This window comes from Physeter macrocephalus, chromosome 20 (assembly GCF_002837175.3).
Source record: "Physeter macrocephalus isolate SW-GA chromosome 20, ASM283717v5, whole genome shotgun sequence".
NCBI lineage: Eukaryota > Metazoa > Chordata > Mammalia > Artiodactyla > Physeteridae > Physeter > Physeter macrocephalus.
In genome coordinates this window covers 20,089,579-20,106,374 of record NC_041233.1, presented here as the reverse complement: position 1 = coordinate 20,106,374, position 16,796 = coordinate 20,089,579, and the positions used below count along the sequence as shown (strand labels likewise).

The following is a 16,796-nucleotide window of genomic DNA, read 5'->3' as shown; positions in this document are numbered from 1 at the left end:
TGTTAACCTTATGGGGATTCCCTTGTATGTTATTTGTTGCTTTTCCTTTGCTGCTTTTAATATTTTTTCTTTGTGTTTAATTTTTGATAGTTTGATTAGAATGTGTTTTAGCTTGTTTCTCCTTGGATTTATCCTCTATGGCCACTGGGGCTTGTGTTCTGGTGGGTGAAGCTGGATCTTGTCTTTCTTTTGGGTAGCACCGCATGTGGTGTTGTGTTTTAGATGTCTGTGACCTTGTTATGATTTTAGGCAGCCTCTCTGCTAATGGTTGGGGTTGTGTTACTGTGTTGCTAGTTGTTTCACATAGGGTGTGCAGCGCTGTAGCTTGCTGGTCATTGAGTGGTGCTGGGTCTTAGCGTTGAGATGGAGATCTCTGGGAGAGCTTTCGCTGTTTGATATTATGTGGGGCCGGGAGGTCTCTGCTGGACCAATGTCCTGAACTTGGCTCTCCCACCTCAGAGGCTCAGGCCTGACAGCAGGATGGAGCACCAAGACCCTGTCAACTACATGGTTCAGAAGAAAAGGAAGAAGAAAAAGAAAGCAAGAAACAAATAATAATACAAAATAAAGTTATTAAAATAAAAAAATTATGAAAATTAAAAAATTAAAGTCATAAAAAAAGAAAGGAAAAAAGAAGAGAGCAACCAAACTGATGAACAAATCCACCAACGATAACAAGCGCTAAAAACTACACTAAAAAAAAACAAGCAAAAAAACAATAAACGGACAGAACCCAGGACAAATTGTAAAAGCAAAGCTATACAGACAAAATCACAGAAAGAAGCATACCCATAGATACTCACAAAAAGAGAAAAAGTAAAAAAAAATTTATATAAAAAAAAGGAGGGCTTCCCTGGTGGCGCAGCGGTTGCGCGTCCGCCTGCCGATGCAGGGGAACTGGGTTCGCGCCCCGGTCTGGGAGGGTCCCACATGCTGCGGAGCGGCTGGGCCCGTGAGCCATGGCCGCTGGGCCTGCGTGTCCGGAGCCTGTCCTCCGCAACGGGAGAGGCCACAGCAGAGGGAGGCCCGCACACCACAAAAAAAAAAAAAAAAAAAAGGAAAAGGGCAACCAAATCAATAAACAAATCTACCAATGATAGTAAGCTCTAAATACTAAACGTAGATAAAGATAAAACCAAAAACAAATTAGATGCAGAAAGCAAACCCCAAGTCTACAGTTGCTCCCAAAGTCCACCGCCTCAATTTTGGGATGATTCCTTGTCTATTCAGGTATTCCAGACATGCAAGCTACATCAAGTTGATTGTGGAGATTTAATCTGCTGCTTCTGAGGCTGGTGGGATAAATTTCCCTTTCTCTTCTTTGTTCGCACAGCTCCTGGGGTTCAGCTTTGGATTTGGCCCTGCCTCTGCATGTAGGGTGCCTGAAGGCATCTGTTCCCTGCCTTTTGGGAAGTCTGAGGTCTTCTGCCAGCGTTCAGTAGGTGTTCTATAGGAGTTGTTCCACATGTGGATGTATTTGTGGGGAGGAAGGTGATCTCCACGTCTTATTCCTCCACCATCTTGAAGGTTCCCCAGCAACAGAGCTTTTAAAGAGACAATATAAAGAACCTGGAGAGGAGGATGAGAGAGAGGGAGTAGCCCAGATGACCTCTGGGTTTCTGCCTTAGGCTAGAGGTGTCAGTGCCTGAGGTAAGAAACAGATGGAAGAAAGGCAGGTTGGTGGAAGAAGGTTTCCAGTTTGGGTATGCTGTGTGAAGTGTCTATTGCCTATTAAATTGAATATTAACTCTTTCCTTGACTTTCAACACTTTTTGTATTTAAGCTACCACCTACTTCCTAGCCTTATTTGTGACCCAGTTTCCTGTTTTTAACCCGTAGTCTGCCAAACTTGACTATCTGCTACTCTCAGACAAAAATAATTTCCATCTCTTCCCCTTTGTACATGGTCCCCTTTACCTGGCTCGCCTTCCCCTCTATCTCTCATGCCAGAAAACTATCTGTCTTTAATGGCTCTTTTTGGAAGCCCTACTTAATCCTTGTGAATGTTTATCATCTCTTCACACTTTCTTTTTACTTATAAGTTTAAACAGTTATTCTGCCTTTTATATTGCAGCTAGTTGTGTACTTTTCATATCAGCATACTGAAGCTTCCTTATCTTTATTTTCTAAATGGCTAGGATATTGTTTTGAACATAATATGTGCTCAATAAATGTTTATTGCCTTAAAAGGAAATAAAAGAAAATTGTATTTGGTTTTGGGGGAGTGCTGAATGTTAATCGAAGGATATGTATTTTCTGGGTTCTCAACACTTCAGTCTTTCCCAGTACTTTTGTTAACACAGTGAAAGTTGCTTTTGTAGGAAATAAGGAACAGTTGAAATTATCAATGACTTGAAGAAGGGTCTTTTGGACAACTTAATTTTCAGTATGTTTGGAGGAACTAGGGAAGCACACTTGAATTAGGAAAGATTAGAAAACCCTTTTATTTTTTGGTACTCTAAATTTCAATATATAAATATTACATACCATTAAAGTACATGTTTTTTATGGAAACATGGTTTTCCATAAATTTTTTATGGAATTATACATGTGCAGAATGAATAAAGTAGGGAATTTCTTCTTTTTATATTACTCAAAGTCTCTAATTTAGGACTACTTCAGGGGGGAGCTCATTCTGTATCTATGATGAAGCCTAATACAAATTTATAGACTGAAGAAAAGTGAATAAACCCAAGTTCTTTAAGAGATGCACACCTGAAGTCAAAGATTATCCATATTAGAGGGACCTCCTAAGATCTGATAAAGAGGGAAAGGAATCAGTTGTGCACAGTGATAAAAGAAAGATGTGGGCTTGGAGCCTACATTAGAATAATCTTTGCTGTAAATTCCAACTAAAGTTTTTGTGTTCTTTGTAAAAATGTAACTGATTTTGTATTGAAAAAAGAAATATAAATTACTTTACAAAATAACTTCGGGGCTAATTTTACTGTTTGCTGGTATTCCTTGAAGAGATAGGAGACTTTTTCAAATAACATATGCACCCTCCAACTCTTGGTGAGAATCATCTACTTTCAGGAGTCACAGTCACCTATGGGAGTCGGTTAGATCCCCATAGGTGATTTGGGGTAAAAAAAAGTTTTAGCTTTCTTTTTTTTCCTTACAGGCTTACCAAGCCATATTTACATTCTGAAATAAAATGAATCATTGAAAGCATCATGACTTTAGTTTAATCAGTATTAAATAACTATTGTATGTTGGGGTATTTAAAAAGAAGACAGGTTAAACTTGAACAAGTTGCAATTGCATTTTTTTTTGATGGAAGCACAATGTTCTTATACAGTGTTCTTTTCACATTTCTTACTTCTCTGGCATTTATTATAAGGAATGAAGCATTTCTGGAATGCTCATTTTAATTTCAAAGCTCAGGCTATTCTATGGAAAACATTTGGTGCTTGGAGGATCTAAACAATAATAGAGGAATGTTCAGTGGGAAGCGTCATGAATTGTGGCACTTAAAATAAATTCTGAAGGAACATTTTAGACAATGATACTTACTGTTCATTTTAGACAAATGTTTTAAACAAGGTGCTATAATTTATCTTAATCTGGGCAAGTATCTTTTAACTCGATATATAAATTAGATTGATAATAGTGAGATATCTGTCTTTTGGAATATGTGAAAACCCATGTAATAAATCAGACTTATTATCATCTTTACATAATGCACGATAAAGACACATGGCCCTACTTGACTGCTTGTAAAGCACATAGAATGTGCTTTGTTAATTGACTTCATCACATTTAGCACAGGGGACCCTAAGAGCAAGATATGGGTAGACCCAGAGAGAACATCTTTGACAAGTATTCCATGGGGAATGGACTAGAAAACACACATTAAATGGCATCCAATATTTGTGTCATGTTATGCATCTTAAAAAACACTTTATATTATTTAAACTTCATATAATCTTATAGGATAATATGGTTATTCTCATTTTCCAAGAAAGGAAATAAAGGCTTGCCACAAGGAACTCCAGTCTGGGTTGTGAATATGGGAATAAAGCAAATTAGGATAAAGGAGAGGGTCTTTTGGACAGGGGAAGGGAATAGCAGAGCAGACAAAAACAATTTTCATCCACATATTTCCCCCAGAGCTTGTAAGTTCTTTCTCAGTTCCTGGCTAAGAACTGGATCCAGATAACCAAATAAACAAATACTTAATGCTCCATTAATAATAAACAAGCAAGGGCTTCCCTGGTGGCGCAGTGGTTGAGAATCCGCCTGCCGATGCAGGGGACACGGGTTCGTGCCTTGGTCCGGGAAGATCCCACATGCCGCAGAGCGGCTGGGCCCGTGAGCCATGGCCGCTGAGCCTGTGCGTCCGGAGCCTGTGCTCCACAACGGGAGAGGCCACAACAGCGAGAGGCCCCCGTACCGCAAAAAAAAAAAAAAAAAAAAAAAAAAAAATAAAAATAAAAATAAATAAATAAATAAACAAGCAAAATCGCCAGGGACTGCAGAGCAGGAAGGATTATGTATAGTATGTTGTCAAAGATGTGGTGCATATTTGTTAAAAGCCTCGGCTATTTGATGACATGCACCAGCCTAGCTTTCAATAAGAGTTTCAGGTTTTCTATTTTAAATACTGGATAAACTTTTTTTTTTTCTTTCTTCCTCTGCAATAGGGATCTTCCAGGTTTGCTTGTGAAAATGTTAACCAAATATTTTTTATTGGAATTCAAGGTTTAATTAGGAAATGGATATTTTTCACAATGTAATTATGTATAAGGTTTTGTTTCCAAATATAAGTGCTTAACTTCTGTCTCCAAACAGTGCTCTTATCATGAGTGTATTCTTTTTTTTTTAAATAAAATTTTATTTATTTATTTATTTTTGCCTGTGTTGGATCTTCATTGCTGTGAGTGGGCTTTCTCTAGTTGTGGCAAGTGCGGGCTACTCTTCTTTGCGGTGCGCGGGCTTCTCATTGCAGTGGCTTCTCTTGTTGCAGAGCACGGACTTTACGCGCATGGACTCAGTAATTGTGGCACGCAGACTCAGTAGTTTTGGCCCGTGGGCTCTAGAGTGCAGGCTCAGTAGTTGTGGCGCACAGGCTTAGGTGCTCTGTGGTATGTGGGATCTTCCCAGACCAGGGCTTGAACCCATGTCCCTTGCATTGGCAGGCGGATTCTTAACGACTGTACCACCAGGGAAGTCCCATGAGTTTATTCTTATTTTAAACAAATTTACAAAAGTAATACATGTTCATTATTAACATATTCAGGCAATTCAAAATATAGATATTAAAACGTCCCTCTGTTCAACTACCCTTCATTAAGCCATTAATATAAGAAATATTTATTGAACAACTACTTTGTGATTGTTCTGAGTGAGGGAGAACAAACCACATTTCCTGTTTTCATGGAGTTTACATTTTAGTATTAGAAGGATGCAATAAACATATATGAACAAATAAAAATGTCAGGCTCTATAAATGTTCTGAAGAATTATAATGGGTAGTGAGGGGACAGAGTGGGAGAGGGTGGGGATTGGGGTGGTCAGGGAAAGCCTCTTGATAGGGCACTTTGAGGAGGACCTGATTGCTTGAGAGGCCAACTGATTTGGGGGGAGTGTGGGAGACAGGTAAAAGAGTTTACAAAGGGCCAGAATGTAGATCATAGTAAGGATTTGGGTTTTGTCCTTCTGAAGTAACCACTGTTTTACATGTTTCAGAGTGGTTCTGCACCCCTCGCCCCAACATTAGTAATCTCTATTCTTAACCTACATATATTAATGCTTATTGACTTAATTATAATTATTTTTGCCTCCCTCTTAATATAGATTGCTGGCTACAAAGTGATATAAATAATCATTTGCTATATATATATCAAATAATATATATGTGTATATTGAGTATTGTGTATTTTGCATTGGTCCAATAGTAAAACTTGATGAGATTCAATCTCTATCCCTCCTTCCTCCCTCCCCTCCTCACTACCCCCATCCCTCCCTTCCTTCCTGTCTTTAGTTAGGAACTCTGTGGTAGCTGGTAATACTGCTCTTGGTGCCTTGACCTGACTTTTGGGAATGTACCAGTAGTGTTGGGAATGAATCATGTTATTAAGAAATACTTCCTTTTGTTCTGGGCTATGATATCCCAGGGCTGTGTTCCTCTCACAATTTGTCTAATGAGTGACTTGTATTTTTTCCAATTTTAGGTTACTACACTTGTAAATTGTCCCCAGAATCCTTCCAACAGGAAAAAAGGACGTTCAAAAAGAGCCAGAGTCCTTCTAGCTTCTGTGGAGGAAGCAACTTGGAATTTATTAGACAAGGGAGAGAAGATTGCTGAAGAAGCCACAGTTTTAAAGGAAGAGCTTACTGGGGCACTTGAGGAAGTTCGCAAAGAAAGTGAGTACTCTGGTCCTGCTCAGGAGCAAACCGCTCCTGATGTTAGTTACCGAATTAGATTTGAGTATTGTGTTTTAGTTGACTTGAATTTAGTTAGTCTTTTGTAGAGCTCTGAGGAGCTAGCTGTTGGAGGCAGAGTGACTCATTAGGCAGCTTCAAGACTCAGACCCCCCTCCTGGTTCTTCCTTTAGTTGTTCAGTTCCCCTCATGCCATAGTTTATCCATAATAAACAAAGAGAAATGTACAATTTTTGTCATAAAATGAGAAGTGACTAATGATGCTGAAGACATATTTTCCCATACATAAACAAAGTATAAAGTTCCTTGTAAACAGTTGGAGATGGAAATTTCAGACCTGGCCACCTCAGAGGTACATTTTTTATTTTTCATTATTCTGGAGGTTTAGATTTCCTAAACATAAACATTGTTTTGCATAAACTATGTATAACTCATGTTGCTGCTATGTTAGCATTACATAATGAGGGGAAATGCAGTGGGGAGGGATAAATCAGGAGCTTGGGATGAACATACACACACTACTATGTGTAAGATAGATAACCAACAAAGACCTACTGTATAGCATAGGGAACTCTTCAATATTCTGTGATAACCTATATAAGAAAAGAATCTAAAAAAGAATGAATATATGCATATGTATAACTGAATCACTTTGCTGTTCACCTGAAACTAACACAACATTGTAAATCAACTACACTCCAAAAAAAAAAAACCACACACACACAAATATTACATAATAAAAGTGTATATTTCACCTTTTGATATCTTGAACTGTTTTATTATAATGAATGTCTCATTTGAAGGCTATTTTATAAAGAACTGCACAATATTATTTAGGTAATGGAATGATTGTATACATCAGCTTGCTGCTAGGAACTATTTTGAGAGGATAAGGAAGCAAATTTTCCTGTTCAGCTTTGTAAAAGAGACTACGGGGTGTTCAAATATTTTCCTCTCCCCATCCCAGACATAACGTTAAGAAAATCAAGAAATTTTTGCTAATTAAATAATTAAAATGAATATACTAGCCACAATAAACTTTAAGTCAAATACAGGGGAGTTTTTTGCTATAGTTATATATTAAAGGGATTCTTTGGACAATATATAGAAAACATAATGCCTAAGATAATTTGAAATAATTCATCATTCCTCCCTGCTCCCAACCACCTCAGACCCACTCTTTCTCCTGTCTTCTCTGCTTTGGTACCATCATCCACTTAGTTACCAAGTCAGTTAGACTCTTCGTTTTTATTCTACCCTCTCTTCCAATTAGCCTCCAAGTTCAACAAATTCTATCTCCTTTTGTTTCTCAGATCTGTTCTCTCATCTCCATTCCTAATGTTGCCTTCTGAATTCTGGATTACTGCCTTAGCCTTGTCCTATAGCAAAGCCAAACATGTTTTTTAAAAATGAAAATATACTCATTTTACTTCCCTGCTTAAAATCATTTTAGTAACCTTTGAAGGATTAGGGGACTTTCTTTTCTGGATAAAGTTCAAACTTTTAAACCTAGCTACCACAACATTCCATGATTTGGCTTCTACTATTCTCTCCCTTCTCATTTCCTGATTCTGTTCCCCTCTGAAACTTTCTTCCAAGTAAGGACTCATAGCATCTTGAATGGTACATGTTGCTTTATGCTTCTGTGCCTGTTACCAGCGATTCACTTCACCTGGATTGCCCTTTTCACTCAGCCAATTCTTACGTAGCAAAACTCAGCCCAGGTCATCTTTCACAGGAAGTGTTTACTGACACCTTGATGCTGATATAGATGCCCTTCTTCTATGTCCTGACAGACTAGGCATCTCTCTTTCATAGCACTTACCACCCCACACACCAGACATTGATTATTTGTTCAATAAATGTAGACTCAATTTCTTGCATTTTTTTTTGGCCACACCACGTGGCATGTGGGATCTTTGTTCCCCTAATAGGGATTGAACCCATGCCCTCTGCAGTGGAAGCGCAGAGCCTTAACCACTGGACAGCCAGGGAAGTCCCTAGACTCAATTTCTTCAAGGTGGCAAGCACCAAGTCTATTTGATTAGCAATGCCTGACATATAACAGACACCTGATAAATGTTTATTAAATAAAAAAAGAATCTAAGCATCATTTTATCATTTTATATTATAAACATTTATAATAGTTTTATCTTTGCTTTTATGAAAAATTATCTCTCATGTTTCCTTTGCTAAGTCTTTGGAAGGAGTATGAACCCTATTTGGTACTGCTTCTCTCAGAAAATGTGATCTATTTGATAATATAGTTTCCACAAGTCACGTGGCAATAAATTTGTAAGCCATTGGTCTTTCTTAGAAGGGAACAATAATTATAATAATTGTCAAGAAATGGTATTTGCTTGTTTTAAATAAAGTAATCAACACTTTTAGCTCAATAAAAGTAAATTATTTTAAGGAAAATTTCTCAAAGAGAAGTCTTTGGATTCTAGGATTATGCAGTGTGTCCTTCACTATGTTCTGTTATAATGTGTGAAATACATATATATGGCATATGCTGTATACACAACAAATACATTTGGTTAAAGATCACCAAGTGCTTTATACTCTGAATCTTTTTGACAAACTGCCAAATTGAACTACTGCCACTAGAGTGTAGGAAGAAAGCAGTGAAATGGCAAGTGGTTCTGGAATTTGGGGAATGGCCAATGCTTATCCTATGGATAGCAGAGATGGTGACAGTAAGAGCACTGTTCTCTAAAACTTGGAAGGAATTTTAGCTCAGTGGTGGAGTTGAAGTATCAGGAGAATGAGTTCTGATCCAAGCAATTCTGTATGATACTAGAAACATATTTTAAAATTTTCCTGCTTTCATTCTTTTTTTTTCTTTTCTTTTTTTTTTTAAGGACTTTGTCTAGTGGTATAATGTGAAGGACTAGTAAAGAGCAAATAAGTTTAATGCATTTGAAAAAGTGAAAAATATTGGAAGTAGAGGATATTTTTATCTCTCTATATATATTGACTTATTTTCAATAAGAAGAATTTTGAGAGTAATTTAGAAATTTTTTTCTAATAAAAACATAGTGTAATTTATATAGCCTTATTATAGGATTCTCTTTTATTCTGTTTTACTGCCTTTAGTGGCTTTAGAGAGTCAAGTGATAAATAAAATGGGCATTTGGTTACCTAAAGAATATGCTTGTGGAAGATAGGTATGGATAGTATTGGGGGTGGGGGAATGGTGAAAGGAAAGGTGAAACTGTCAAGATCCAGAAAACGTGGTCCACGTAGTGATTATATATGGTAACTCATGGTCTTATACAATGGTTAAGTATTAAATCTGGTATTTATTTAAATAGTTTTAGCATATTCACATTACAGTTACCTAGGAATTAGCTAAGAATTGTTTATAATGTCTAGATTATATATTTTGCCTATAGCATATTTACTACCTTTGTGTAGCCTCTGCTCCCCTACAGCAGACACTGCTTCTAAGTCACACAATTGCTTATACAATATGTATGGTTTTTTAGTGGTTTATTGAGAATGACATATATACAAAAAGTCCATATATTATCATGAACAACTCAATACATTTTCATTGTGAATACGCTAATGTAACCTCTACCTAGATCAAGAAATAGAACATTACTAGAACCCTAGAAGCACCCGCTGTGCCACTTACTACTCCCTCACCTCACAAGTACCATTATCCTGGTTATTACATAAGTTAGTTTTTTTTCCCCTCTTTTTGAACTTTGTGTAAGTGGGATCATACAGTATGTCGTCTATTGAGCCTGGCTTCTTTTGCTCAGTGTGTCTTACCATATAGTAGTTCATTTGTTTTCATTGATGAATAGGTCATAATTATTTATCCACTCTACTGTTGATGGATATTTGAGTTGTTTCCAGTTTTTGCCTTTAATATACATTGCTATTATGTATGCATTACTTTTGGTGCATGAATGTAGACATTCCTGTTGGGTTTATACCTAGGAAATAAATTGCTGCGTCATAAGGTATACACTCAGCTTTAATAGATGGCACCAAGCAATTTTCCAGAGTGGATTTTCCAATTGACACTCTCATCAGTAAGGTATAAGAATTCCAGTGGTTCTATATTCTTGCTCACTTGGTGTTAACAAGTGTCAGTGTTTTAATTTAAAGTGCATGTGGTGGTATCCCATTGTAGTTTTTTTTTCTTTATTTTATTTTTTAATTGAAGTATAGTTGATTTGCAGTGTTGTGTTAGTTTCTGGTGTACAGCAAAGTGATTCAGTTATACATATATATTCTTTTCATATTCTTTTCCATTATGGTTTATTACAGGATACTGAATATACTTCCCTGTGCTATATAGTAGGACCTTGTTGTTTATCTGTTTTAGATATAGTAGTGTGTATCTGCTAATCCCAAACTCCTAATTTATCCCTCCCCCACCCTCTTTCTCCTTTGGTAACCATAAGTTTGTTTTCTATATCTGTGAGTCTGTTTCTGTTTTGTAAATAAGTTCCTTTGTATCATATTTTACATTCCCTATATAAGTGATATCATATGGTATTTGTCTTTCTCTTTCTGACATTTCACTTAGTATGATAATCTCTAGGTCCATCTATATTGCTGCAAATGGCATTATTTCATTCTTTTTTATGGCTGAGCAGTATTCTATTGTATATATATACTACCTCTTCTTTATTCATTCACCTGTTGATGGACAGTTAGGTTGTTTTCATGTCTTGCCTATTGTAAATAGTGTTGCTATGAACATTGGGGTGCATGTATCTTTTTTAAAAAAAACATTTATTTATTTATTTATTTGGCTGCGCCGGGTCTTCATTGCGGCATGCGGGATCTTTTAGATGTGGCATGCAGGATCTAGTTCCCTGACCAGGGATCGAACCCAGGCCCCCCTACATTGGGAGAGCTGAGTCTTAGCCACTGGACCACCAGAAAAGTACCAGGGGTGCATGTATCTTTTTGAATTAGAGTTTTTTCTGGATGTATGCCCAGGAGTGGGATTGCTGGATCACCTGGCAACTCTATTTTTAGTTTTTTTAAGAAATCTCCGTACTTTTTTCCAGAGTGGCTGTGCCAAGTTACATTCCCACCAACAGTGTAGGAGGGTTCCCTTTTCTCTACACCCTCTCCAGCATTTGTTATTTATTTTTTAAAAATAAATGTATTTATTTATTTATATTTATTTTTGGCTGCGTTGGGTCTTCATTGCTTCACACGGTCTTTCTCTAGTTGCGGCGAGTGGGGGCTACTCTTTGTTGTGGTGTGCAGGCTTCTCATTGAGGTGGCTTCTTGTTGTGGAGCACAGGCTCTAGGTGCGTGGGCTTCAGTAGTTGTAGCACACAGGTTCAGTAGTTGTGGCTCACGGGCTCTAGAGTGCAGGCTCAGTAGTTGTGGCACATGGGCTTAGTTGCTCTGCGGCATATGGGATCTTCCCGGACCAGGGCTCGAACCTTTGTCTCCTGCATTGGCAGACGGATTCTTAACCACTGTGCCACCAGGGAAACCCCAGCATTTGTTATTTGTAGACTTTTAAATGATGGCCATTCTGACCTGTGTGAAGTGATACCTCATTGTAGTTTTGATTTGCATTTCTTTAATAATTAGCGATGCTGAGCATCTTTTTATGTGCCTATTGGCCATCTGTATGTTTCTTTCGAGAATGTCTGTTTAGGTCTTCTGCCCATTTTTTGATTTGGTTGTTTGTTTTTTTGTTGAGTTGTGTGAGCTGTTTGTATATTTTGGAAATTAATCCCTTGTCGATTGCATTGTTTGCAAATATTTTCTCCCAGTCTGTAGGTTGTCTTTTCGCTTTGTTGATGGTTTCCTTTGCTGTGCAAAAGCTTACGAGTTTGATTAGGTCCCATTTGTTTATTTTTGCTTTTATTTCTATTGCCTTGGGAGACCCATTGTAGTTTTAATTTGTTTTTGTTATGAGTCTTTTTTTAGTTGTAGATATTAAAAAATCTTCTCCCTTTCTTTAATTTAAGCATTTTTGATTTTCTGTTTTGTAAAAAATTTTGCCTGTTACGAAGTGAGGAAGATATCCTCTTGTATTGTCATCTAGAGGCTTTATTGTTTTACCTTTACAATCCACCTGGAAATAAATTTTTATGAGTGGTGTGAATTAGGGGTCATGATTCGCTTTTTTTTATATGGGAATAAAATTAATCCAATATCATATAGATGCATATGGAAGTTTCATGGTTCCAGTACCATTTATTGAAAAAAACACTCACAACCCTACTCTTTCTCAATTGAATCACTTTTGCACCTTTGCTGAAAATCAGTTGACCATCTGTGTGAGTCTCCTTTGGAACTCTCTTCTGTTCCATTGATTCACATATCCTTATAGCAATAACACATTGTCTTGGTTACTGTATATCATAGTAAGTACTGAAATAAAAATTATTTTGATTTGGCTATTCTAGGTCCCTTGCATTTCCATAAAATTTTGGAATCAACTTCTCAATTTCTACAGAAAAGCCTGCTGGGATTTCGACTGGGATTAAATTGGATCTATAGATCAATTTGTGCTGAACTGACATTTTAATAGTAATGAGTCTTCTGATTCAAAAACATGTAATTCATTTTTTTAATGATATTGTAAATGGTACTTTAAAACATTTTAATTTTAAAACTATCTTCAAATTCATGATGCTTTTTTCCTTACTTCTCTAGTCTATTTTTAAGTCCATCTAGTGAATTTTTCACTTTAGTTATTGTGCATTTTTATTTCTTTAATTTTCATTTGTTTTTTAAAAATAGTTTTTATATCTGTGAAAATAGAAATAGTTTTCTTTTTTTTTTTTTGCAGTACGCGGGCCTCTCACTGTTGTGGCCTCTCCCGTTGCGGAGCACAGGCTCTGGACGCGCAGGCTCAGCGGCCATGGCTCACGGGCCCAACCGCTCCATGGCATGTGGGATCCTCCTGGACCAGGGCACGAACCCATGTCCCCTACATCGGCAGGCGGACTCTCAACCACTGCGCCACGAGGGAAGCCCTGGAAATAGTTTTCTTTAATTTATTTCCAAATTCTAGCTCCCTGGTGAAATTTTGTCTTGCCATTACTTTTCTTGAACATCTCCATTACAGTTAATTTCTGTATCTGACATGTCCACTATGTGGCTCTCCTGTAGGTTTGTTTACATTGTCTGTTTTTTCCTTTTGGTTTTTAACGTAACTGATTTTGTCTCCTGGTGTCTTGGATAGTGTTTGATCAAATGCTGGGCATTGTGGATGAAAATTTTAGAATTAATTTTTAAAGATTATTCTATTTCTAGCTAGCCCTTACTCTTGGATGTAGCATCTCAGAGGTCTCAATGGAAAGCATAGGATATTTAACAGGACATTTCATCTTAGGCAGTCTCAGAACTCCAATTTTATCTCTCTGACTTCCTGAAGGAGGGAAAAATTCTTTGCTTAACATCTCATTCTCTCAGCTGCCATTTTTTTGGCTTCTCTCTTGTTCAGTCTCTGCCATTTGGTTTCTTATAATCGTATACAAAAAAGTCAACTTCAGGTGGATTTAGGATCTAAAAATTAAAAACTCAGTGAAAAATAAGGGTGAATATTTTTAAGGCTTTGGATGTTCAACAGGATTTATTAAACATGAAACAAAAAACTATAAAGAAAAGACTGACATTTTATTATACCAAAATTAAGAACTTTCTTACATCAAAAAAAATTTTTTTTTAAAACATCTTTATTGGAGTATAACTGTTTTACAATAGTGTGTTAGTTTCTCCTTTACAACAAAGTGAATCAGTTATACATATACATATGTTCCCATATCTCTTCCCTCTTGCGTCTCCCTCCCTCCCACCCTTCCTATCCCACCCCTCTCGTGGTCACAAAGCACAGAGGTGATCTCCCTGTGCTATGCGGCAGCTTCCCACTAGCTATCTAATTTACATTTGGTAGTGCATATATGTCCCTGCCACTCTCTCACTTCGTCACAGCTTACCCTTCCCCCTCCCCATGTCCTCAAGTCCATGCTCTAGTAGGTCTGTGTTTTATTCCTGTCCTACCACTAATCTCTTCATGACATTTTTTTTTCTTAGATTCCATATATATGTGTTAGCATACGGTATTTGTTTTTCTCCTTCTGACTTACTTCACTCTGTATGACAGACTCCAGGTCTATCCACCTCATTACAAATAACTCAGTTTCATTTCTTTTTATGGCTGAGTAATATTCCATTGTATATATGTGCCACATCTTCTTTATCCATTCCTCTGTTGATGGACACTTAGGTTGCTTCCATGTCCTGGCTATTGTAAATAGAGCTGCAATGAACATTTTGGTACATGACTCTTTTTGAATTATGGTTTTCTCAGGGTATATGCCCAGTAGTGGGATTGCGGGGTCGTATGGTAGTTCTATTTGTAGTTTTTTTTTTTAAAGAAAATGAAAAGACACTCTTAGAAAAGATATTGGCATAAACACAACAAGGGATTAATAACAAGAACACATAAAGAACTCTCATAAGTCAATAAGAAAAGCAAAAGAAAAAATGGGCATGCAAAGGTTTTTACAGAAGAATAAGCACCAACAAAAATACAGAGATGGGCTTCCCTGGTGGCGCAGTGGTTGAGAGTCTGCCTGCCGATGCAGGGGACATGGGTTCGTGCCCCGGTCCGGGGAGATCCCACATGCCGCGGAGCGGCTGGGCCCGTGATCCATGGCTGCTGAGCCTGCGCGTCCGGAGCCTGTGATCCGCAATGGGAGAGGCCACAACAGTGAGAGGCCCGCGTACCGCAAAAAAAAAAAACAAAAAAAAAAAAAACAGAGATGTTCAACCTCGTTAATGATCAGGGACATGCAAATGAGATACCATTTTATACAATTCAAATGGCAAAAATTTAAAAGTCTAACGTGTTACAAAGACTTTGAAGCAATAGTATCTTTTATACATTGCTTATGGGAATGTAAATTGGTACAACTATTTTGAAAAACAGTTTTGGTATGTCACTTTAGTCAAATGCCAAAGTTCCATTTACATATGGGTATGTTTCTGGACTCAAATCAGTTATATTTCTGGTGTTGTGGGTGTGTAGAAATGCAGTTGTCTTTTTAAGATTGGCACTTCTTGAGGTATTACCTGTGAAATGAAACTTTGGATAGTAATTTTTTTTTTTTTTTTTGTGGTATGCGGGCCTCCCTCCGTTGTGGCCTCTCCCGTTGCGGAGCACAGGCTCCGGACGTGCAGGCTCAGCGGCCATGGCTCACGGGCCCAGCCGCTCCGCGGCATGTGGGATCCTCCCAGACCGGGGCGCGAACCCGGTTCCCCTGCATCGGCAGGCGGACGCGCAACCACTGCGCCACCAGGGAAGCCCTGGAAAGTAATTTTAAAAGAGGGAAACACTTGAGACATGCAAACACACGTGGCCTGTTTCTTTGGGATCCTTATAATGGTAAGATTATGGTACTTTATTTGGCTTATGTTATGGTACTTTATTTGGCTTACGTTAGAAACAAATTTTACAAAAGTGATGTGACACAGTATATAGCATTTGCTGTTAATACACAAAATGGCGAAGAACAAAGAATTGTTTTAACAGAGATTATACATACTTTCTATTTATAAACATTTAGGAATATGTGCTGTTCTCAGGTCTCTAATTCTAAAGATGCTACTTTTTCTAATATGTAGAAAGATAAGTATAGTGATATATGGTCTATTGTGGCAGCTGGGATAACTAGACTTTGAAGTTTTGTTAACATCATGAACTGTCTTTCATAATAAATTCTAGAGATAATTAATAAAGATATTATTAGTTTTGCTGTTTAAAAAAAGATAACTAATCATCTGGGTTTAGCAAAAGTCTTAAAGATTTGTCAGTTAAATCAGTCTTTTTCCTTAGAACATTTAAAAATAATATTTAGTTTTCTCATGTAAACATTAACTGCTTTATCTTAATAATTACACATTTTTAGATTCTTAGTAAAAATCACACATTTTTAGATATAAAAGTATGGGTTCCTTAATGTATAAAGGGATAATAAATTTGAGATTTCAAGAGTCTTCAGAGAAAGGTTACAATTCAATTCTTTTGTATACTGCCATACAAACCAAGGTGCCTACACAGGTGGAGCACAGCACCTATCAAATCCCCATATACTGATACTTTGGTTTAAATTTTCTGGAGCTGGAACGTGTAGTCTAACATCAGTAGTCTTGGCAGTTTATGCCTACCAGAGACAGCCGTTGGAAACATGTACTGTGGCCTTCGTGTTTATGTATGTCAGATGGGAGCGGACTTCCAAATTTGTTGGAATCCTGCCACTGCTAAAATATTTCCCCATCTATTTCTTTTTTTTAACATCTTTATTGGAGTATAATTGTTTTACAATGGTGTGTTAGTTTCTGCTTTATAACAAAGTGAATCAGTTATACATATACATATGTTCCCATATATCTTCCCTCTTGCG

The 16,796-nt window shown here is 37.3% G+C and overlaps 1 protein-coding gene across 9 annotated transcripts in view; it reads left to right on the top strand.

Moving 5' to 3' along the window:
• Positions 1-16,796, top strand: part of CTNNA3 (catenin alpha 3) — a 1,750,900-nt gene that overhangs the window by 102,669 nt on the left and 1,631,435 nt on the right. For all 9 annotated transcript variants that reach the window (XM_028481840.2, XM_028481834.2, XM_028481839.2 and 6 more), the window contains one exon: positions 6,177-6,369. In XM_028481840.2, coding sequence (XP_028337641.1) covers positions 6,177-6,369 — 193 coding nt within the window. The remainder of the gene's footprint in view (positions 1-6,176; positions 6,370-16,796) is intronic.